The sequence below is a fragment of the Primulina eburnea genome, chromosome 13 (genome assembly GCF_022965805.1).
Source record: "Primulina eburnea isolate SZY01 chromosome 13, ASM2296580v1, whole genome shotgun sequence".
Lineage (NCBI taxonomy): Eukaryota > Viridiplantae > Streptophyta > Magnoliopsida > Lamiales > Gesneriaceae > Primulina > Primulina eburnea.
In genome coordinates, this window is record NC_133113.1 from 4,399,124 (window position 1) to 4,420,799 (window position 21,676).

Below are 21,676 nucleotides of genomic sequence, written 5' to 3' on the forward strand. Positions count from 1 at the left end.
CTATCCATTTAGTTTCCCGGGTCATCCATGACCCGGGCTCCTATGGGGGTATCACCACCCATCCCTTAAATAGTCGGGCTAGAGTCTTACTCGATGTCCCGATCAGTCACGCTTGGGATTTCATAGAAAGATTACCAATTCCAGATTATAAAATTATCGGGGCCTTCAAATATCCCACAGACGACGTCAATGATGTGATCCGGGTGAATCGGGTAGATGGAATCGGGGCAATCCACCAGATATGATAAAAGTTTGATGTTTATGAAAGTGAGGAGGGGAAGAAGATATCTCTGATGAAGATATATCTCTGTAATATGTGGCTTCCACTATGACCTGCAGACAATGAAATGAACTCGTGAATGAGCCGCGGAGGAATGTCTAGCGTAGCCACTCCGATGCTTAAGTCAACAGGTGAAGAAGAAGGAAAATGACAATATATGTGAGGATATATGTCGGTGCCTGAGAGTTCAAAATTCTAGAATCTGTAAATGAGAAGTATACCTGCTATTTATAGGAGGAAATCTCACGATTACCTAGTTTTAAGTGCCCACCTGCTAAGTATGGTAAAGAGGCTGCCCATACCCTACTTCTAATGACTTCTCTGATACGACAAACCCATGTAGTTCTGATAATAATGATTGTCAAGCATAAGATAGCACATACTGGTAAACTCGAGTGTGGTGCGCTTCTCGAGGTAGACCGAGTAGAAGTTTCTCGAGAACTTGCATGAGAGCACGAGCTGTTGATTGCCCGGGGAGAAAATATCCTGGGTAATCCCATACTTGGTTGCTGAAGAAAGTAATCTGCATATTGATTCTGTTTTGAGCTATCCATTTAGTTTCTCGAGTTATTCATGACCCGAGCTCCTATGAGTGTATCAACAGGTATGACCACGTTTTCTTTTTTACGAAGCAGACAAATAATTTTTTTTAATGAATTAACAAAATATTGAGAAATTATATATACATAAAATCATAATTATTGATACTCATGTTTTCCACAAAATTGGAAAAAGTGGGTCTCATGTGAGACCGTCTCACGGATCTTAATCCGTGAGACGGATCAACCCTACTCATATTCATAATAAAAGATAATATTTTTAGCATAAAAAATAATATTTTTTTATGGATGACCCAAATTAGAGATCCGTCTCACAAATACGACCCTTGAGATTGTCTCACAAATTTTTGCCAATTGGAAAAGGAGAATTTTTTTGTGTTATCGATTACATTTCTAGAAGTGATGGTTCCGATTTGAATAAAAGTTGGAATTAGAACCATGAGTGAGTCTCATGTGAGACCGTCTCACGGGTCATAATCCGTGAGATGGGTCAACTCTACCCATTTTCACAATAAAAAATAGTACTTTTAGCATAAAAAGTAATACTTTTTCATGGGTGATCCAAATAAGAGGTCCGTCTCACAAATATGACCCGTGAGACCGTCTCACACAAGTTTTTGCCTAGAACCATACTGCTTTATTTTTTGGTGTAATTATATTTAATATAAAAATTTATCTTAATTTAATTTTATTTGTTAATATTAATATCAAAATAAATAAATTTGTAAAATAATTTGGATGAACTATTTTTTTAAAAAAAAATTCCTTATTTCACCTTGATTAATTATATTTTTTTATTAATTATATTTTTTTAAAGAAAATGTAAACGGGTTGAGAAAGCTTTGGAAGAACTCCACTGATTCTCCCGCTACACCTCCCGCAGTCCCCACTCCTTCGCACCAAAAACCCTAGTACATTTCCCAAATCCCGCACAATTTCACCCGCCTTTCGAATCTTGCTGAAGAATTGAGTGAATAATGGGGAAGGATGAGGATGAGATGCGGGGAGAAGTGGAGGAGCGTTTGATTAACGAGGAGTACAAGATTTGGAAGAAGAACACTCCATTTTTGTACGATTTGGTCATCACCCATGCGCTGGAATGGCCCTCGCTCACCGTTGAGTGGTTGCCTGACAGGGAGGAGCCACCGGGCAAGGATTATTCCGTGCAAAAAATGATTTTGGGAACCCATACGTCCGAAAACGAGCCCAATTATCTGATGCTTGCGCAGGTTCAGCTTCCCCTCGAGGATGCGGAGAATGATGCTCGACTTTACGATGATGACCGCTCTGAATATGGTGGATTTGGATGCGCCAACGGAAAGGTTTTCTTCTTTCTCTTTTCGTCCAATTTACTCATGCTAGACTATTCTTCTTGCTCTATAGATTTTGTTGGAAGTACTTGTAAATAATCCCAGTAACAATTATATTTGAGTATTTAAATAAATTAAAGTTATTTATTGTGAGAAAATCCACGGTAAAGCCAAACAACTGGAAGTAACATATCAACTGAGATAGACAACTCTACACAAGTGGTGGAGCCTGAATTCTACTGGAATGTCTGGCATTTCAGCACTGAAAGAGAATAGGTGGAACTCGGTCAAGACCAATAGCCAATTTTGAATGTTAGGGGCCTTAACTCAGATTAAGCAAAGACTGTGAACTTCAATTGGAACTTGGTTTAGTAGAGAGATAAAACCAGTTCGCCTGTAAAACAAGTTAATAGCACCGAGTCCTATGAAACTCGTGATTTTTTAAAAACAGATTCTCCCTCACAAGCGGTTGATTTGAGTGTCAATGGATAATGTTTACAAATCAATATTAGTTAAGTCCAAATTACAATGGGTGAACAATAATTGTACCTGAATATGATCACTCTTCTAGAACTAGAAAAGAACACAACACAAGCAGCAATTACATTTTTCATTATACATTATTCTTCTTTTTTTGACAGAACCATTACTTTCATTAACATAGATTCCATTGTCCTTTGACGTTGTGACTTTTTGTTTATTTCAGGTGCAAATTATTCAGCAAATAAATCATGATGGGGAGGTCAACCGAGCTCGTTATATGCCTCAGAACTCATTTATTATTGCTACCAAGACAGTTAGTGCTGAAGTATATGTTTTTGACTACAGCAAACATCCATCCAAGCCTCCTTTGGATGGTACATGCAACCCTGATTTGAGGCTGAGGGGCCACAGTACCGAAGGGTATGGTTTATCATGGAGCCAGTTCAAACATGGTCATTTACTGAGTGGTTCTGACGATGCCCAAATATGCTTGTGGGACATAAATGCAGCTCCTAAAAATAAGGTTCTCGATGCATTGCAAATATTTAAGGTATGTTTGAGGGAAATTTTGTCTAGAAGTTCCTGCTCATGGTGAAAAGTAGTATCAGGTTTTTGTGTTTTTACCTCGAGAGTCGATAAACTTACGTGTCTCGGGTGTAGATTCATGAAGGTGTTGTCGAAGATGTAGCCTGGCATCTCAGGCATGAATACTTGTTTGGTTCGGTGGGAGATGATCAATATCTGCATATATGGGATCTCCGGACTCCATCAGTGACCAAGCCTATACAATCCGTTGTTGCTCATCAAAGTGAGGTCAGTTTCTAATTTTCTATTTTGATTGTTTGAAACTAGAAGGGAATAAGTATATTTATTCTTATGATTCTCTCATATGAAACGAAAATATAAAGTAGATGAAACCTTTACACTTCTGTTTGATGAATTCATTCATTTATTGACATTCTTGCTCATGCAAGGTCATGAACTATGAAATGCTAATCTATTAGTAAATAAATTGGAAGCCCTTTCTATTTTGAATAGAATGCGCCAAGCGCCCTTTATTTTCTAGTTGGGGTGTTGACTTTAGGTGGGATCGGTTTTCTGTTTCAAGTTTGTGACTTTTGATCGATAATTTAACTTCATATCAAGAGTTGAAGAAGGGGAGAAGGGCATTTGATTTCGGTTCCCTTAATTGCTAATTTGATAAAGCTATTTTCTTACTAGTTACCTTCTCTATAGGATACATGTTTCATGATCTACAGGACACGTTAATTTTCCTTTTTTCCACTCCAGTAAAGAAAATAATATAAATACACAGAAATACATCACCTTTTTGCTCAAAGTGAAATCCGCACTGGCTTGGATGATTACTGTTGATTAAATTATCGTACAACGATAGTTTATCTGCCTGAAGTGGTGATTAGGACACTTTCCAAATGTGTACTGGTACTCTTAACTAACTGATTCTTTGTCAATCGCTTGGTTTGCTTGCTCCAAGCACCATACATATATTCAGATTGCCACTGCCATTTAGATTTCAATGAACTCTCAATCAAGTTCTTTTATTTGCATTTTTGGTAGGTCAACTGTCTGGCTTTCAATCCATTCAATGAATGGGTTGTTGCGACGGGTTCTACTGACAAGACTGTTAAATTATTTGATTTGCGAAAGATTTCAACAGCCCTTCACATATTTGATTGTCACAAGTAAGGAATCTTTCTTATAATTGTTAAAAGTATTACATTCTATATTTTCATTTATCTTATCAGACTTGCTATGTAGCCTCACCATAATCGTTAGGCTGCCATTTGTTTTCACCTCTAGTCTGCTTTTAACTGCTCAGCAGGGAGGAAGTTTTCCAAGTTGGATGGAATCCAAAGAATGAGACCATCTTAGCTTCCTGTTGTCTTGGCAGGAGACTTATGATCTGGGATCTTAGCAGGTGATTTACTTGATCAGCTAGGAGTGTTGGTTTGTCACATAATATTTTGTATTCTTATTAACAGCAGTCGTTCGGTCAACTAACTTAAAAGATGCTGATATTGCCACTCTTGATTTCATTTCTTTTTTTTCTTGGCAGGATTGACGAAGAACAGACTCCAGAGGATGCTGAGGACGGACCACCAGAGCTGTTATTCATACACGGTGGTCATACAAGTAAAATTTCGGACTTTTCATGGAACCCGTGTGAAGATTGGGTGATGGCAAGCGTTGCTGAGGATAACATACTACAAATTTGGCAGATGGCGGAGAACATTTACCATGATGACGATGATTTACCTGGAGATGACTCCACCAGCAAAGGCTCCTAGCTCCTCTAGGATTATGAATTATAGAACAACTAGGCATTTCGTGCTTTAACTTCTGGTGTTTTATTTTCCTTAATATTTTTGTAATGTTAAGTTCTTCAGGTTTGTTAACTGCTATGATTGATCTGCTTTACTGTAGTGGTCTCGTCTGAACTATGATTGTACATTTATCCCGATTCAAGTGCGGGCCGATCAAAGACAAACTGGATCTGAGATTGAACACTATGAGGTATAAATCAATCAAAAGCAGAGAGGATTATGAGATACGAGGAGGATTACTAAACATCTTTCCACTCCCTTTGTCACTATTAAATCTGTCGATTATGAGCACTTCTAAACACAACTATTAAATTACAATTTTCAGGATCTCCATTCAAATCATTATTTTATACATCTTTTCTTTTAATTATACATGTGGGAACACCCTAACAAACTGGTGAAGCTCCAATAACCAAGAGTGCAGGCTTCTCTAGCTAGTGCCATAAATGATCCAATCCTTTGCCCATTATTACATGTCTATGGCTTACGAGCCTGTGCAGGTACATCACGTTTGGTACATTCGGCTGATCTTTCTCTCAACAAGCATTGAGCATTGTCTTCCCGAATCTGTCGATATCTTTGTCTGTTACTTCCCACAGATTAGCTATGACAACAGGTGACCCTGCAACCAGGTACTTGTACATAAATTCCTTTCAAATAAAGAAAACCACTACTGCATCGAAGAAGTAGAGAAGCAGCACAATTGTTGAGTTTCTGAAATTTTCACAACCTGGAATGTATTGGGTTCCTGAAATACCGAATATAATGAAACTCTTGTCAGTAAAGTTCAATAAAATTAAGGCATAGTGATGTGGATGCACGTCAAAAATAATTGTTCTCTCACGTATTTTTACCGCTGCCATGGCCAAAATAGTTGAATAGATCGTGGTTTTCCAAGGCATGTGTCAGTTCCTCAATTGTATGTACAGATCCAGACTTTCCCCATGGTGGGAAGTTTGTTCAAATAACCAAAATAGATTAGCATGTGAATATGTGCATAAAATGCTCGTTGATGATGTATGTTCAAAGTTAGAGTTATTAAAGCAGAGAACTTGGTTGTCTTAGAATTTTTTTTTTTTTGGTTTATTTTCAAACTTTGACAGTAAAAATGTAGATTAAAATACCTCAATGTTTTGATCTTTGAACCAATTCTCGAATTCAACCTGCGTCTTCCTGAGATCAACATCTGAATTCAACAAATAATATGAATCCAGGGGGGTCTATCAATGGAATGGCTGGAATAGTTGGTCCAATGAGTCTTGGTTTTGGCAGCATCTATCAAGTGTTGCAAAAATGCTACCAACAGACGGCATTCGGTAGACCTCCTGGTTTCTCAATATCGGCAGATTCTCCCAAAAAAGCATCTGCAGACAAAAGTTATGAATCTCAACGGTATGAGCGTAGGATCTGGAAACAAACAAGGGGCGTAGTTATTTTGAATCATTCCAATCGCAGAATAAGTAGAGGAATGAATATTTCAGAAAAAGGGAAGTTGCAGAATCAACACCCAAATTCCTCCATTTACTGGGAGGAAAATTCTGCTTAAAGTCATTGGAAGATCATTTAATGACATTACATATAAAAGCTACCATGCAACAAATAATTATCAATTAAAGGACACACGGCATACCTGCAGCTCAAAATCCAAAACCAAAATGATTGTCCTCGAGTGTTCAATCAGGTCAAAATTCTGGGATGTTCCTACCGTTGTTGTGAGGCTAATTGTAATATATTTTCAAAATTGTTCTCTCTTTTAGATGATGCCTCAGACCTCAGACTGACATAGCAGTTTTTGCTGATAATATGTTGCAAAAGGTGCTCATCTTCTTCAGAGAGCTTCTTTTGCAATGATTCAAGAAATTTTTCCAAGTTCCTAGCCATGAGTCTTCCATATCCCTGCATATGTATCGCATTTTGATATGGAGTTGGCCAATTTAGCAAAAACACTCAAGTGTCAGACAACATACATTAAGATATGACACTCACCGTTTTAAGTTGATATATTCCAGCTTGTGAATAGGTGTACTTAGAAATAATACTGTGTGTATAAAAAACATTTTTCTCTCTTTCTCGGGAGTGGGGTAACAGAAGAATGAATATCAGATTTCCAATTTCTCTCTATTCACTTCTAATATGGTATCAGTTGAATCTCTTTTCCACTAACTTTCATCTCCGATCTGTCACCGCCGCAAATCGGAGGTGTTTCTGATAAAATTCAGTTGTTAGTTATCTCTGCTTTGCAAGTAAAGATTTATTGAGGTCACCCATCTCAAAATTGTCCCAAGTCAAGCACGTTTAACTTTGGAGTTCTTATGTGATGAGCTACCGAAAAGAAGTGCACCTTCTTGATATGAGTAATACATATCAAATTTTTTAAGTCCTCCTCAACCGCACATTCCCATACCTGAACAGTTTCAGAATCCCTCTCATTCCGGTGTAAGATCGATTCATTCATGTTCCCTCTACCTAGAAGCCTGCCAAGGGCCGCTCATTGTCTTTGCAACCTCATGGCACTAGCGATCACCCCTGCCTTCTTCGGCCCCGGGCCTCACATGTCCACCAGCTTCCGTTTGGTTCGTCCCCGAACCACATTGTACTAGGAGAGGTCGCTCTGATACCAATTGTAATGTCCCAGATTCGACGATTGCACATGCCCACCAGCTTCCGCTTGGTTCGTCCCCGAACCAAATCGTACTAGGAGAGGTCGATTCTGATACCATGTGTAACGCCCCCAGATTCGACGATTGTCCTCACTGTATTAAGACGGGTCTTTCCAGCGTGCTTATGTTCTCACTCACACGCAACCTGGGAAACTTCTCAGGGGGTCACCCATCCCAAAATTGCCCTAAGTCAAACACGCTTAACTTTGGAGTTCTTATGTAATGAGCTACCAAAAAGAAGATGCACTTTTTTTTATATGAGTGGTACATATCAAATCTTTTAACCTCTAATCAACCGCACAGTCTCATACCTGAACAGTTTTGGAATCCATCTCCTTCCGGTATAAGATCGGTTCATTCATGTTCTCTCCGCTTAAAAGCCTGCCAGGAGCCGCTCATTGTCCGTACAACCTCATGGGACCGGCGATCACCCCCCGCCCTCTTCGACCCTGGGCCTCACATTTATTCTCTCATGTATCCATGGATTCTCAATCAATCGATCCTTTGATTTCGTCATCTACCAGATCCGTCATTGATGACCCGCTCAGTCCCTACTTTCTTCATCACAGCGACAATCTGGGTATTACGTTAGTGTCTCAACATTTAACAGGTGATAACTACACGTCTTGGAGTCGTGCGATGTGGATCGCATTTTCTGTCTAAAAAAAATTAGGATTTATTGATGGTTCGATCTCTAAGCCTAACGAATCGAATATTCCTCTTCAGAATGCCTGGATTAGAAACAATAATGTGGTCATTCTTGGATCCTCAATTCAGTCACCAAGGAAATCTCGGCCAGCATCATGTTTTCTGATTCTGCACATGCTATTTGGATCGATCTTAAGGAAAGATTTCAACAAAGCAATGGCCCTCGTCTCTTTCAATTGCGTCGTGAATTGACTAATCTTTCTCAAGGTCAGAATTCGGTGAATATTTTCTTTACAAAGCTGAAAACATTATGGGATGAATTAACTTTAGTCCAGCTTGCACCTGTGGTATATGTTCTTGTTACTAAACAACTTCATGATTTCTATCATTCTGAATATATGATGACGTTTCTATTGGGTCTTAATGACACTTGTACTCAATCAAGTGGCTCAACCATAAAGTACTAAATTTTACAGCAGAACATAATTACTATAAGACCTTCCAAAGTATCGGAAATATTTGTATGTTGTAAAAACATCAGTGGCATTTCATCTTTCCTGTGATTGCCACATTTACCTGTGGAGGCAAAAAATGTTTTAAGAGAGCGTCTGATATTACGTTGTAGTTGTACTTGTGTTGGCCGGCACATAGGAGCTATTATTGTATTATATCGTCTTCAAGCTAGTGCGGCTCTATTTGATGGATCTATGTTATGATGTGATTATCGAGCGTATATTTTGGTTATTGCTTGTTTGACATTTTTGGGTATGTCCTATTTACGTCGAAAAAATATTAATAACTAGGGTTAGGATAATATACCTCGTATACACATAATGGAGATATGCACGCTTGCTGCTCAACCTACAACATTAAGAAATTGAATTGAATAATAAGGTGAAAATTGAGAACTTAAATATTTCCAATCTATTTTTAATACTATAAGTCAGTTTTAATTAAAGATAACTTATTTATCAGTTTAAAGAGAATTCAGTCACGTGTCAATTTAAGGTAAAAACTAAAAAATTTATTTAAAATGACAATGTTTGTACTTAAATGGTACTTTTGGGCATACTATAAATGATTTTCAGACATCATCATTTTTTAACCTAAAAGTACCTAGACTTTAATGGTGGGAAAAAGTTGTAATGATCTCCCCCGTTGGAATCTTGGAGAATAGAGACCGATCGTGTATCGTGAGCATTGTTAATCACTAGTTCTTTTCTTTTAAATATTTCTTTAAAAAAATAGAGTTCGAATAAGGCTATTCGATAGAATAATGTTGCTTTAAGAATTTCGGTTAAGACAAAATAAACAAATTGTAGATAATTATTCAATATTACAGCACAGCATAGAGATCAATGGATACCAATTAATTCACCAGAGGACCATTAATGCTGTAAGAAGGTCAAGTCACCGATTTATTGAAGAATAGCATATGAATTGTAGATCGAGATTTAATAGAGAGAGATTTTGTTAAAGAATGACGTTCTCTGAGATTATTTCATGAATCTTACAATTTGATTTGATCTACACCTACGATGAAAAATAATAATTTTCATGAGTCGGATCGGGTTAGATATCACTCTTCACAAAATATGTCAATCCCAATTCCCACATAATCACAATGTAGAAAAACAATGGACGATGCCAAAAATATGATGGGCTCGCAAGATCATCAAGATGGAAAAGAGCACAGGTAAACCAAAGGAAGTCTGCAAAATTACATCCAGAACTGAAAGAGTACAAGCACATTCACATTAAACGTTAAGAGGCATGGAAGAAGTGGAATGAAATAACACTCGGAAAAAGGAGATTCAAAATAAGGAACCAAGTCTGCTCTAGGAATTACTCACCAAAGCATCGAGAAAGAGGATTAAACGTCGAATGTAGAATCTCATTATCTGATTGTGAGGCAAGTTTTAAAAAGTTAATAGGAATTTCATTGACACTCGCTAGCTAGCGGGAGATACATCAAGCAGGAGAGTAAAAACTTTTTCCTTTATTTGTTATAGTTTTTCAAAAACTTCAATATCTCCTGCACGTCCAATGTTTTGGAGATGATGGGAACGAACCAGCAATCAGCGGTATAGGCTTTCCGAACGGAGATTCTCAGCAATCTCAGTCTCCCAGCGGTCACCGTTTTCTAGGAGCTTTTCCTTGTCATATAGAAGTTCCTATTATCACATTCAAGAAGTATGATAATGAATTAGTGTTGTATTCTGACATGTCATTCAACCAAAATTAAAGTTACAAGATCAGACCTCGTGAGTTTCAGTAGCGAATTCAAAGTTGGGCCCTTCAACAATTGCATCGACAGGGCATGCTTCTTGGCAAAAACCACAGTAAATGCATTTTGTCATGTCAATATCATACCTGCAGATCAAGATTTGTACGAGTGTGACCCATAAGAAGTAGTCTGTGCACACAAATACAAGATACAAGCATACCTGGTTGTCCGTCTGCTCCCATCTTCTCTTTCCTCAGCTTCAATGGTAATTGCTTGAGCAGGGCAAATCTGTACACGAAATAAAAATATAATCAGCAACAAGGCTACATAAATACAGCTGCACCAGAAGGCCCCGATATATGTAATGATTTAGAACTGGAGTACATTTCCAGTGAGGTAGACAATCAAGCAACAAACTAATAGACGCCATGTTGAAGTCCAGAATCCCTATGCAGATATATACGGCATCACCCTAAAGTTTAATGAATAACTAAATATGAGTTCCATGAGTATTTTATGCAAAAGTAATGTTTTGATTGAGACTCTATTGTATAAAAGCGCATAAACGAGGCAGAAGTAAAATAAAATGTGATTTTTAGAGGTCAGAATTCAGCATCTCTTCAAACAATAATACTTTATTCACTATTATATATCTAGAAACAAACAGCTTGTCGTTCTATTTAAAAGAAAATCATTTAACAAAATTTCTACTGGAAAAGTGTTTTTTTTAAACTAATTATAAACTGACCCTATAATACCACCATGAAATAATCTTGAGCAAAGGGAGCAATGGAATCTACTACTAACAGCTTCACATAGTTTACAGGCAATGCAGCGTTCCTCTCCTGTTGGATAACGTCGCAGGGCATGTTCTCCACGAAAACGAGGACTCAAAGGACCCTTCTCAAAAGGATAATTAATCTGCACAAGAAAAGTAATTTCAGGCATTTATCAATCGACTAAAATACCAAGAGTCGAGGCCTTGCTTATCAAAGGCCCAGTTAATACACATAATAATATGCTATGGAATTGAACTCCCCTGCAATCCACTTTAGCCAAAATCTTTAAAGCAAAGAACCTGAAACCTTCCCGTGATAGAAAGAAGATAAAAAATTAAACACTTACTGTTACTTTCTGATCAAAGAAGTATTTGAGTGTCAGCGACAGACCTCGAACCATCTCAGTGAGGAATAAAGTATTTATACTCCTCTCAAAAACTACAAGTAGGTAACAAGGAGCCAAAATTTAAGGTTGTATGGAAAAGAATACCCAAAAAAAAAACAAATTTAGGTAAAAGATGTAAAAATCTGTTAACCAGAACTCCAGTCTTTCGATATCTCCTTTGCAAGTTTCTCTCTCTCTTCGTCATCTGTAGGTTAAAGAGCCCAAAACCAATTAAAAATCAACTTTTGACAATGTCATTTTTCTTTTTAGGGTTATTAAGCAAAATATCACGAGTATCTGATAGCATGAACTCGACGAAGATAAACTGCATGCTGAATCAATTGTTTATGAATAGTCTGTATTCGAGATGACAATGCCAGAGAATATGCACAGCCGAAATCTACCGCAGCATCAGATTGCCATTTGTTCTATAATGGTCTAAAGCAAAATGAAAATGGCAACAAGAATGATATTCACCAAGAATTACTTTCCCTTTCATGTAGGAGAGATCGGAGTACAAAATCTTAATCCTAATTCCATATGTAAATTCACAAAGGACCATGACAAAAGCACTTTCACCTGGTAATAGCGCTATTTAATATTTGCCATTCATATCTCAATACACAACCATTTGTTAAAGCGTATTATACGCCAAAAGCAACCGTTAATTCAACACAGAAAATAATTCAAAATTTTCTAATGTAATAAAAACCTTTATCGGTAGAGAATGACTGCTTTGTGGCAAATGAGCGCTGATATATTACTCCAGCGAAGCTGGTTCCTTTCAAGGTTTGCCCTGTCAAAGCCTACATTCCCCAACCCCAAATATATTAAGAAAATACAAAAAATAAAATCGTTAGCAGAACATCCCTCTTAGTGATGGAGGAATTAAAGATTAGCCCCTCCATCAAACAGCTAAAAATATTCCATCAATTGAGATGCAAGCAAAATAATTCCATACTAAACCCAAACTACCGTATTCAATTAATCCTAGAAACAGTAAAACCGAATAAATGAGCTAAACAATCAATCAAACCAGTAAAACAAGCTGTGTACGAGGATCAGAAATCGGAATTACAATACAAGCACAAAAATCAAGTAAAAAATGTTTACCAACCAGCAAACTCGTACTTATTTTATTCCTTAAACAATAAAAATGGCATCGGAATAAACGAAATCACATCGGAGCCAAACTCAACCCTAGGAATGACGCGAATCAAAGAAGCAAAACAACATATTCTCATCAAATTGGCATAAAATCGAAAACAAAACCAATAAACAAAATTTAGGAATCGGAATTCGAAATTGTAGTGTAAGAAGAGAAATCAAATCAACAATGAGGAATTCAAACAGCGACTTACGAGGTGACCAGCGCGAAGAGCGGACACGGATTTACGAGCCAAGGAGAAGGCCATGTCGACGAAACCGAACAAAATCACTAATATTTCTAAAATATAGAAATATTATTCTTATTTCATTTTCAAGCCATGCTTTATTTTAATAAAAAAAATACTCCAATAAGTAAAAGTTCATTATTATCAGAGTAGTTTTTTCTGAGACAGTCTTACGAATCTTTATTTGTAAGACGGGTCAATCCTACCGATTTTCACAATAAAAAATAATATTTTTAGCATAAAAAATAATATTTTTCATAGATGATCCAAATAAGAGATATATCACATAAATTTTTACCTAATATTTAATGTTTACTAACTAGTTGATTCTAAAAATACACATCTTTGTGGTTTACCGTTATGTTTTCACTTTATATACTCTTCTAAAAAAAAATTATGCAAAATATTTTTAGATTTTTATTTTATTTGTTTTCGAATTACATAGATAATTTATTTTTTGCATATTCAAGCCCAAATAAACGTAATCATATAGTAAAATTTTAGCTTTTTTTATATAGGTTGCATAAATCTATAACATGGAATAACGGTTTTTTTAAAAAAATAATTTAAATTTTAAAATTAATTTCAAAATTAATTAAAAAAAAAAGAGTTTGCAAGAATACTCAATACGCGCTTATGGAGCGCGGACGCTGCTGACGTGGAGCACCATCCGCGTTCCGTAAGCGCGGACGCTGACGACGTGGAGTACACGTCTGCGCGCGGATGACATCAGCGACGGTTTCCAGAAATTTTGGTGTTTTCATCCACTTCGTACATTGCACGCTACGAATAATTGTATTAACGTCGCGGGTAATATAGTATTGATAGCATGCACATATGTAGAGGTTGAATATTAGAGGTTCATGAAAAAACTGAAGTCAGCCATCCCCGAAGTAGAGGTTGAATAGTATTAACGGCGTGCATATGCACGCTGCTGGCCAAACAAACCAAAGTCAGCCATATCTGAATCACTGAAAAAACCAGGTTGAATAGTAGAGGTTCCTGAAAAAACTTATTTCGTGATGAATTTTTGTCCGTGTTTTTCTCTGTCTTCAGTACAACACAAATGGTTTTTCACAGCGCGCAAATTCTTTTTCATCAGCTCACATTGCATGCTGCAAAGATGCAAGCCGTTGAAAGTTCGAGATTATCCGCGGCATACATGTGCACGATGTCGATACTATTATCCGCGGCGTGCATATGCACGCCGTTCATACAATTATCCGTAGCATGCAATGTATGACGTGAATGTATATACCAAAATTTCGACATAGCGACGGTTAAAATTAGCGACGGTTTAAAAACCAAACTTAGCAACGGTTAAAATTAGCGACGGTTATATATGTTTAAAACCAAACTTAGCGACGGTTAAACCAGAGATGGCTGACTTCAGTTTTTTCTGGAACCTCTACTATTCAACCTCTACATATGTGCATGCTTTAATACTATTATCCGCGGCGTTAATATAATTATCCGTAGCGTGCAATATACAAAGTGAATGAAAACACCAAAATTTCGGAAAACCGTCGCCGATTCCATTTTAGCGACGTTTGTTAAACCGTCGCTACGTTTAGCGACGGGTTTGTAAACCGTCGTGGATTCAATTTTAGCAATATATTCCGTAGCTAAAGATTCGTCGCGCGGACGTGTGCTCCACATTGTCAACAAAAATATCCGCGCTTACGCAGCGCGGATGGTGCTCCACGTTTAAGCGCAGATTGAGGTATTCTTGCAAACTCTTTTTTTTTTAAATTAATTTTAAAATTTAAATTATTTTTTTAAAAAAAACCCCTGGAATAACTCCTTTAAGAGTGAGTCTCATGTGAGACCGTCTCACGGATCTTAATCTGTGAGACGAGTCAACACTACCATATTCACAATAAAAAGTAATACTCTTAGCATAAAAAGTAATATTTTTTCATGGATAACCCAAATAAGAGATCTGTCTCACATATACGACCCGTGAGACCGTCTCACACAAGTTTTTGCTCTCCTTTAATTTATAAAATTTTACTTATAATTATTATTTATAAAAAAAAATTATTCAACTTCTATCTAGCATCAATTGACCACATGCACTGATTAGCTATCAACTCGAAATTATGTTCGATCACTCAAATAATACCAAAGCAAAATTATTGGTTTAATTTGGTTTGGTTGTTTATATTTAATGGTATGATTTATTTTGAAAATTTTAAAACTGATAACATATGATTTGAAATGATTTTCTTAACTATCATCAAACCAAACCGTAGTTAAACTACCCGAAGTTTCATCCAAAGATGTTTCTACATTCTTGTTTTCTGCTTTTCAATCAACAGACATACATGTTATCTTCTAGTCATATCATTGCTAGTCAGTGGACTGAGTTTGTGATATCCCGACTGCCAAAATAAAGGCTGACAAGTTCCGTCCTATAAAATAAGTGAACTAAGTTTGTAATATCACAACCCACCATTACCAATAACATTTAATGGTCGATTTAAAATGCCTCCTACACCAACTACCCATTTATCCCCCACAAATCCGGAATGTTTCACCCTACTTGTGGGGCAGTGTCCTATGTGTAGATCTAGGGTCCAGATTTTGCCACAAGTACATGAGGTCCACTATTTTTTTAAAAAATCATAAATGTGGTTAAATCTGGACCATTTAAATCCTGTGGGGCAATACTCCCACAGATAGAATCGAACGAACCCACGAATCCAGAAGCATCTCCCGAAAAGTCGTTAGCCCATGAAAGAAAACGAGTGTCCTTATTGATAGTCGGAATTGTTAGCTCAAAATTTATTACAAAATCTTAAATGACTCAACCGTCATGTTCCCCTCATTACTGCAAGGCCTCGAAGCTTCTTCACTCCAATCTCGTCATTGCGGGTTATAAGAACTTTGTCAGGTTCATATAATGTATTTTTTAAAATTATAAAACGAGTGTTTAACTGGCGAGAGTAGAACGTGTTTTCGTGTTCACTTAGATTCAATAAAGATTTCACTAAAAAAAAGTTCGTCACTACACACCACAAGTGAAGCGTGTTTTTGCTATCATTTGGAATTGAATCCAAATCGGAGAAATTTAAATAATTGTAACGCAAATCTTACAGTTTTCACTTTCATTTAAAATTAAATCTAATTTTATTGAGTGATGTTTACCATGTACACATGGTATGATGGAGTCCATTGAATATGTAACATAGGTGGCAGGGGCGGAGGTAGCTGTTCTTGTACCCGGTTCAAATTTTTTAAAAAAATTATATGTAAATTTTTGTATAATTTTGGATAAATTTGATATTAACGCGGGTAGATCAATTTAAAATATTAAAAGATGTTAAAATTTAAAATTCTAGTCCGAGTAGCGCCAGATTCCTGGCTCCGCCACTTATAGGTGGGACCTACTAAGCTTAATTGTGTCCCGAATTGATAACTCTCCTTTATATAAATTTTATTCCATTTGCCTATGCGTTAGGGAAAGAAAAAGAAAAATATATATATAAGAAAAAGGAAACGAAGATGGCTGTGGGAAGAGGCAGTGCAGTAATCCTTGGAGTGGCGGCGATGGTGCTTATGGTGGTGGTTTCCCACGGCGGAGTGGCTGAAGCTGCCACATACACCGTGGGAGATGACGGCGGTTGGAGCTTCTTCGTGTCTGGCTGGCCCCAAGGCAAGCGCTTCGTGGCTGGCGATGTACTAGGTTAGCATAAAATTTACGAAGAGTAAATGCACGTAAAGCGATCCATTTTATATGCTTGAAGTGACTCTTTTTATTTTTCTAAAAACAATTTTTGACATGTTTAATAAATCAATTTTCATCCTTTTTATATATATTTTTTCCTTAAGATAAACCTATTTAATCAATATTTTAATATCTTGTTTTTATATTAACATTTTTTTTTAAAATGAAGACATTGTTTTTTTTTTAAAAAAAGGTATATGCATACTCATAAAAATTCATGTAATTGTAAATACAGCCCAAATCCCTCGTTCTCTCGTTAATAAAATATTGAGTGAGTCTCATATGAGACCGTTTCACAAATCTTAATATGTGAGACGGGTCAATCCTACCGATATTCACAATAAAAAGTATTACTCTTAGCATAAAAATTAATATTTTTTCATGGATGACCCAAATAACAAACTCGTCTCACAAATTTGACCCGTGAAACCGTCTTACACAAGTTTTTGCCTAAAGGTACGTGCATACATAATTTTGCTCTCGCCTTTATATTATTTATTAAGATAAGATGAGAGCGGACCTATAGTAATAATAATTGTGAAAAATGGGGAATATTTACAGGATAGCCTGAGATATAGAGATACATAATCTTATTTTTGTGCACATGGGTTGCACATGCCTCTATTTTGAGTTTTTCCTCGTACAAAAATAATTAACTCAAATCATTAGTACCATAAATAAACTCAAACCTACCTTAAAAATTGACGTGATCAATTTGTACTAAAAAGTTCCTCTTTAATCCAAAACTGGAAGGGCGGATGATGCGACAAAGTTGCAGGCTAAAATCGGTGGCATATCATAGGGTTCGTTCGATCCTGGATGTGGGCATATAAATGGTTGGGATTCCACTTCATAGGAAAAAAAAATTTTAAAAAAAAAAAATTGGGCCAGAAAAAATTCCGGCCTTTGGATGTACTCCTGCAGGCAGTGCAAATGGAATAATCCATATCATAGCGCTGTTTTTTGATGGAATATCGCCAAGTTCTTAGTCGTCTTGGTTGTGAACGGCCGTTACGTTGCGGAATGTTTTTAGAATTTTTTCGCAAATGTTTCACATTTTTTATATACTTTTCCGAAATTTTTATTTATTCTAAATTTTTTTATTTATCAAAAAAATCCGCGATATACATATATATATAGAATTAAAAAACAGCAGCCTCTACGACCTTTTCCACAAACCATGATATGACCAGAACTTGGAGATATCGTAACATGTCGTCGATTTCGCAGTATTCAACTACAATCCAAGCTTCCACAATCTTGTGAAAGTGAACGGGGCTGGATACAACGAGTGCACGACTCCTTCTGGGTCCAAATTTTATCGGTCGGGGAAAGATCAGATCAAGCTCGCGAAGGGACAAAATTATTTCATTTGCAGTATTCCAGGGCATTGCCTAGCTGAGATGAAGATTTCCGTGAATGCTGAGTAAAATGGCACATTTGTGCTAGTACTTGTGATCTTGCAAATCTATAAAACTAAGCTGCTTATATTATGGATCACTATATTAATGAAGTAATATGCATTTAAAGCTATAAATAGAAACGTTTGAGATCCCGCTCGGTCGGAATTGTTTTCAAATGAACTTTAGCATATTCTATAGGATTTCATTTGAAGAAGGGATGAGAAACAAGGATGCTCGATCTCGAAATTTTCTCCTACCCTTGTAAAATTTCATCGGGCTTCGTGTAATTGTTTCCTATTTAATTTTATTTTACTATGTTTTTATCGTGGAAATAAAACTAGTAGTGTGGGGATGAGTATTTTGAGGAAAAAAATGATTTATTTTAGAAATCGGAGTGAGTTATCATAGGACCTCTTATTTACTAATATAAATAATATAATGATATAAATATCATAGAAATTGCTCTTTTCTTTTAGAATTAATCATTTGTTACTTGGATTTTAAATAAATGTCTTTAATTTTTGAGTGAGTCTTATGTGAGACCGTCTCACGGATCATAATCTGTGAGACGGGTCAACACTACCCATATTTACAATAAAAAATAATACTCTTAGTATAAAAAGTAATATTTTTTAATGGGTGACCCAAATAAGATATCCGTCTCACAAATACGACTCGTGAGACCGTCTCACGCAAGTTTTTGCCTTAGCCACATTTGTTTCAATATATATTATTGAAACTCCTATCTATTCATCTCAATAAGATTTTTTTTTTAAAAAAAGGAAGGAAAAACATAAGATTTTGTTTGGATGGATTGATTTAATATAAAATCAGGGATTTAATCTGATAATGAATTTAATATTTAGATTTTTAAACGATACCTATCTTGGATGAATTTCAAATAAATAAATTTATATAGTTGTAAATAGTAAGTTTGAAATCTGCATGATACAAATTAATCAAAATAAAATTAATTTAATTTTAAATCATTTCAAATACCTCAATTTAACATGCAGTACAAGAAGATCCAATAACCTCGTGTGGAAAGGATACCTTCCTTTTTTTACAATATTCTCAAATTTAATACAATGTATAGAAACAAATAAAAAATCCAAATATAAAGCCCCTACACAATTTTTTTTTAAAAAATGTTTCAATATTTAACCCTTTTCAAGTGTAAATGGATACTTGATCTACATCCCTAATTTAAGTTTACATTCAGTTTCTATCGGACAAATTATGTGTTTGATCCAAAAAAAAATGTTTATGCATTTCTTGGATCCGTGTGTTTTTTTTCCTCATATGAAAATGATATAAAATATTAAAAATATGATACTAATATATGATATTTAAGAAATACCTATTTCAAATACGATATTAATAAATGATTAACAAGTACTGAAACATGTACAACAAGTTTTGGAATTAATGATATATTTGTCTTTTTTATATGAAAATTGATACAAAACATTAAAAATATGATAACAATATATGATATTTGAGTAACAATTGTTTCAAATCTGATACTATTATATTATTTTTGAGTACTTAAACATATATAACAAATGCTGATATTAATAAAGTTGTTCCAATTTTATACTCAAAATTTTATGTTTTATATCGGATATAAAACAATTGATATTCAAATATTATATATTAATACCATATTTTTAATGTTTTGTATCGATTTTCGTCTATGAAAAAAAACATGTGAGTCTAAGGAGTGCAAAAATATTTTTTGTAGATCAAAGAGTGCAAACACATTTTTTTTCTCAAAAAGACGGAATACAAAATTAAGTTTGATTTTGATGATTTAAAACAAATTCACCCTTCTTTCGTGGTTAATTAAATAACCATGAATTTGTTTACATTTACACTCAAGAACAATAATGTAAACGAATCGAGCCGGTTTATAAACTTTTTGAGTCAGTTAAAAAAATATTTGATTCGTGTTCAAAATTGTCGATTTCGAGTTGAACTCAAACATGTTCAAACGTTTTTAGCCGAAATCGGGTACAAACTATAATTCGTTTGATAGTTCACGATCCGCTTGTAAACTTTAATTTTTTAAAATATAATAAATAAATATATTTCGATATTTATTTTCGAGTAACTCGCGAACATGTTCGAGTAATTTCAAGCCGAATTCGAACTCAAGTCTTTATTTGAGCAAAAATTATAAAAGAATTCCGGTTTTTGAATCGATCTCGAATAAATTTGACGGGTAGCACCGAAATTCGCAATTCACTGTTCCGTCAAATGCAAACTCGTTCGCTTCTGGCAAAGACAAATTGTGCTGGTGGAATCAAGCTTTGCTTAATTGATGAATAATGCAATCGTATAGATTATAGATTACTTTTATAAAGGGATACATTAATTTATGTTGCTATAGGTATAGTTTTTACGAAAATATATTTCGGGTGTGTTTTCTTTCTCGAGTTTATGTCCATGACTTTCGACGATCTATGTTTTCACTTAAACAAAAATAAACCAAAATTTAATATGGGTAAGACTTTGACAAATCAATGATGAAAAAATATGGGATTCATATGATATTATTAAAATTTTTATCATAGTTTTGTGGATTTTATTATATATAATGGAAATGACTTTAACATTAAATTATAAAAATTAGTGAAAGAATATTTTTTTAAATAAAAAATAGTACAGACTACAAAATACCATGTTCTTCCTTGATTCCTCGTCCGTAGCTCCTCATAGTCTGTGAAGACTGCAAAGCTATCATTTCTGTTTCCCACATCGATTCTTGAGAAAAGTAAGGCTGGCGCGAGTTGTATAAAAAGGCTGTTCCAACACAGAATAAAGCATACCTTTCTCGGCCTTTTGGCTAAGATCAAGTGTAGTATCTGTTCTTATCAGTTTAATATCTGATACGTGGGCCAATGGCTCACACGATATTAAATTTATTTTTTTAGGGGGAAGGTCCATCAAGGTAGCTTGCTGCCTGGGCCTTCGCGCGTCGCCCTTGCGTTGCACTATTGCATGGGCCTGGCGCACCCCACCAATTCTAGTCCACATTGTGCTCCATTGAGTTTTAGTTTAGAAAGTGAAAATTTTTGTGGCTTATTTAGACGGAACGTTTTAATAAGTTAATAACCCAATACTCATCATACCTCGACTTCTGGCGCGAGTCCATAGCAAATAAAATATGATTTTATTTTTCAGCTAAATATATCTTAAGTTTCGATTTGTTTTTTTCAGGAAAAAAAATAATATTGCTGCATTTAGAGAGTTCGATTAATTTGGAAGTAAGGATGGGTAAACAATGCTCTGAGTTTTTAGAAAAGTATCTCAACAACACTCTTTTACAAAAGACGTTTAAATAATTAATTAAAATTATTGATAAATAAATATATCTAATTATTATATAAAGTTTTTTATATTATTTGAGATCATATTCTAATAAATAATAATAATCCTACTATCAAATTAAATTATTTAACATCATACA

The 21,676-nt window shown here is 35.3% G+C and overlaps 3 protein-coding genes and 1 non-coding gene across 6 annotated transcripts; 3 read left to right on the forward strand and 1 right to left on the reverse strand.

Moving 5' to 3' along the window:
* The first annotated feature begins 1,663 nt into the window (after window positions 1-1,663).
* LOC140809428 (histone-binding protein MSI1) lies at window positions 1,664-5,159 on the forward strand. 2 transcript variants are annotated; one of them, XM_073167048.1, is made up of 6 exons: window positions 1,664-2,162; window positions 2,857-3,183; window positions 3,294-3,446; window positions 4,212-4,336; window positions 4,474-4,572; window positions 4,711-5,159. In XM_073167048.1, the coding sequence occupies exons 1-6, from the start codon at window positions 1,818-1,820 to the stop codon at window positions 4,940-4,942; spliced, it is 1,281 nt and encodes a 426-aa protein (XP_073023149.1). In that variant the 5' UTR covers window positions 1,664-1,817; the 3' UTR covers window positions 4,943-5,159. The 2 variants fall into 2 exon arrangements, with proteins under 2 accessions (XP_073023149.1, XP_073023150.1); XM_073167049.1 differs by having other exon boundaries at window positions 4,477-4,572.
* A 4,824-nt stretch (window positions 5,160-9,983) lies between these two features.
* LOC140810062 (NADH dehydrogenase [ubiquinone] iron-sulfur protein 8, mitochondrial-like) lies at window positions 9,984-13,155 on the reverse strand. 2 transcript variants are annotated; one of them, XR_012113233.1, is made up of 8 exons: window positions 13,039-13,155; window positions 12,390-12,483; window positions 11,829-11,882; window positions 11,639-11,730; window positions 11,262-11,434; window positions 10,734-10,801; window positions 10,548-10,659; window positions 9,984-10,460 (listed from the first exon to the last, which is right to left on the reverse strand). XR_012113233.1 is itself a non-coding variant. In XM_073167871.1 (8 exons), exons 1-8 carry the CDS (start codon window positions 13,090-13,092, stop codon window positions 10,365-10,367), a joined length of 684 nt encoding a protein of 227 aa, XP_073023972.1. In that variant the 5' UTR covers window positions 13,093-13,155; the 3' UTR covers window positions 9,984-10,364. The 2 variants fall into 2 exon arrangements, 1 of the variants encoding a protein (XP_073023972.1); XM_073167871.1 differs by having other exon boundaries at window positions 11,321-11,434.
* Window positions 13,156-16,544: 3,389 nt separating this feature from the next.
* LOC140809704 (basic blue protein-like) lies at window positions 16,545-18,301 on the forward strand. The gene is made up of 2 exons (XM_073167416.1): window positions 16,545-16,759; window positions 18,032-18,301. Exons 1-2 carry the CDS (start codon window positions 16,579-16,581, stop codon window positions 18,229-18,231), a joined length of 381 nt encoding a protein of 126 aa, XP_073023517.1. The 5' UTR covers window positions 16,545-16,578; the 3' UTR covers window positions 18,232-18,301.
* Window positions 18,302-21,031: 2,730 nt separating this feature from the next.
* Window positions 21,032-21,227, forward strand: LOC140811032 (U2 spliceosomal RNA). The gene has a single exon (XR_012113424.1). It is a non-coding gene; the product is annotated as a U2 spliceosomal RNA (small nuclear RNA).
* Window positions 21,228-21,676: the final 449 nt, after the last annotated feature.

What these genes read in the sequence shown, in the direction of transcription:
- LOC140809428 (XM_073167048.1), top strand. Translation starts at nt 1,818, where the DNA reads ATGGGGAAGGATGAGGATGAGATGCGGGGAGAAGTGGAGGAGCGTTTG. An exon ending in TTGGATGCGCCAACGGAAAG is followed by an intron (nt 2,163 to 2,856) that starts GTTTTCTTCTTT and finishes TGTTTATTTCAG; the next exon opens with GTGCAAATTATTCAGCAAAT. An exon ending in ATGATCTGGGATCTTAGCAG is followed by an intron (nt 4,573 to 4,710) that starts GTGATTTACTTG and finishes TTTTCTTGGCAG; the next exon opens with GATTGACGAAGAACAGACTC.
- LOC140810062 (XM_073167871.1), bottom strand. Translation starts at nt 13,092, where the DNA reads ATGGCCTTCTCCTTGGCTCGTAAATCCGTGTCCGCTCTTCGCGCTGGT. An exon ending in CTCTTCGCGCTGGTCACCTC is followed by an intron (nt 12,484 to 13,038) that starts GTAAGTCGCTGT and finishes TGGGGAATGTAG; the next exon opens with GCTTTGACAGGGCAAACCTT. An exon ending in ATCGAAAGACTGGAGTTCTG is followed by an intron (nt 11,731 to 11,828) that starts GTTAACAGATTT and finishes ACCTACTTGTAG; the next exon opens with TTTTTGAGAGGAGTATAAAT.
- LOC140809704 (XM_073167416.1), top strand. Translation starts at nt 16,579, where the DNA reads ATGGCTGTGGGAAGAGGCAGTGCAGTAATCCTTGGAGTGGCGGCGATG. An exon ending in CGTGGCTGGCGATGTACTAG is followed by an intron (nt 16,760 to 18,031) that starts GTTAGCATAAAA and finishes TCGATTTCGCAG; the next exon opens with TATTCAACTACAATCCAAGC.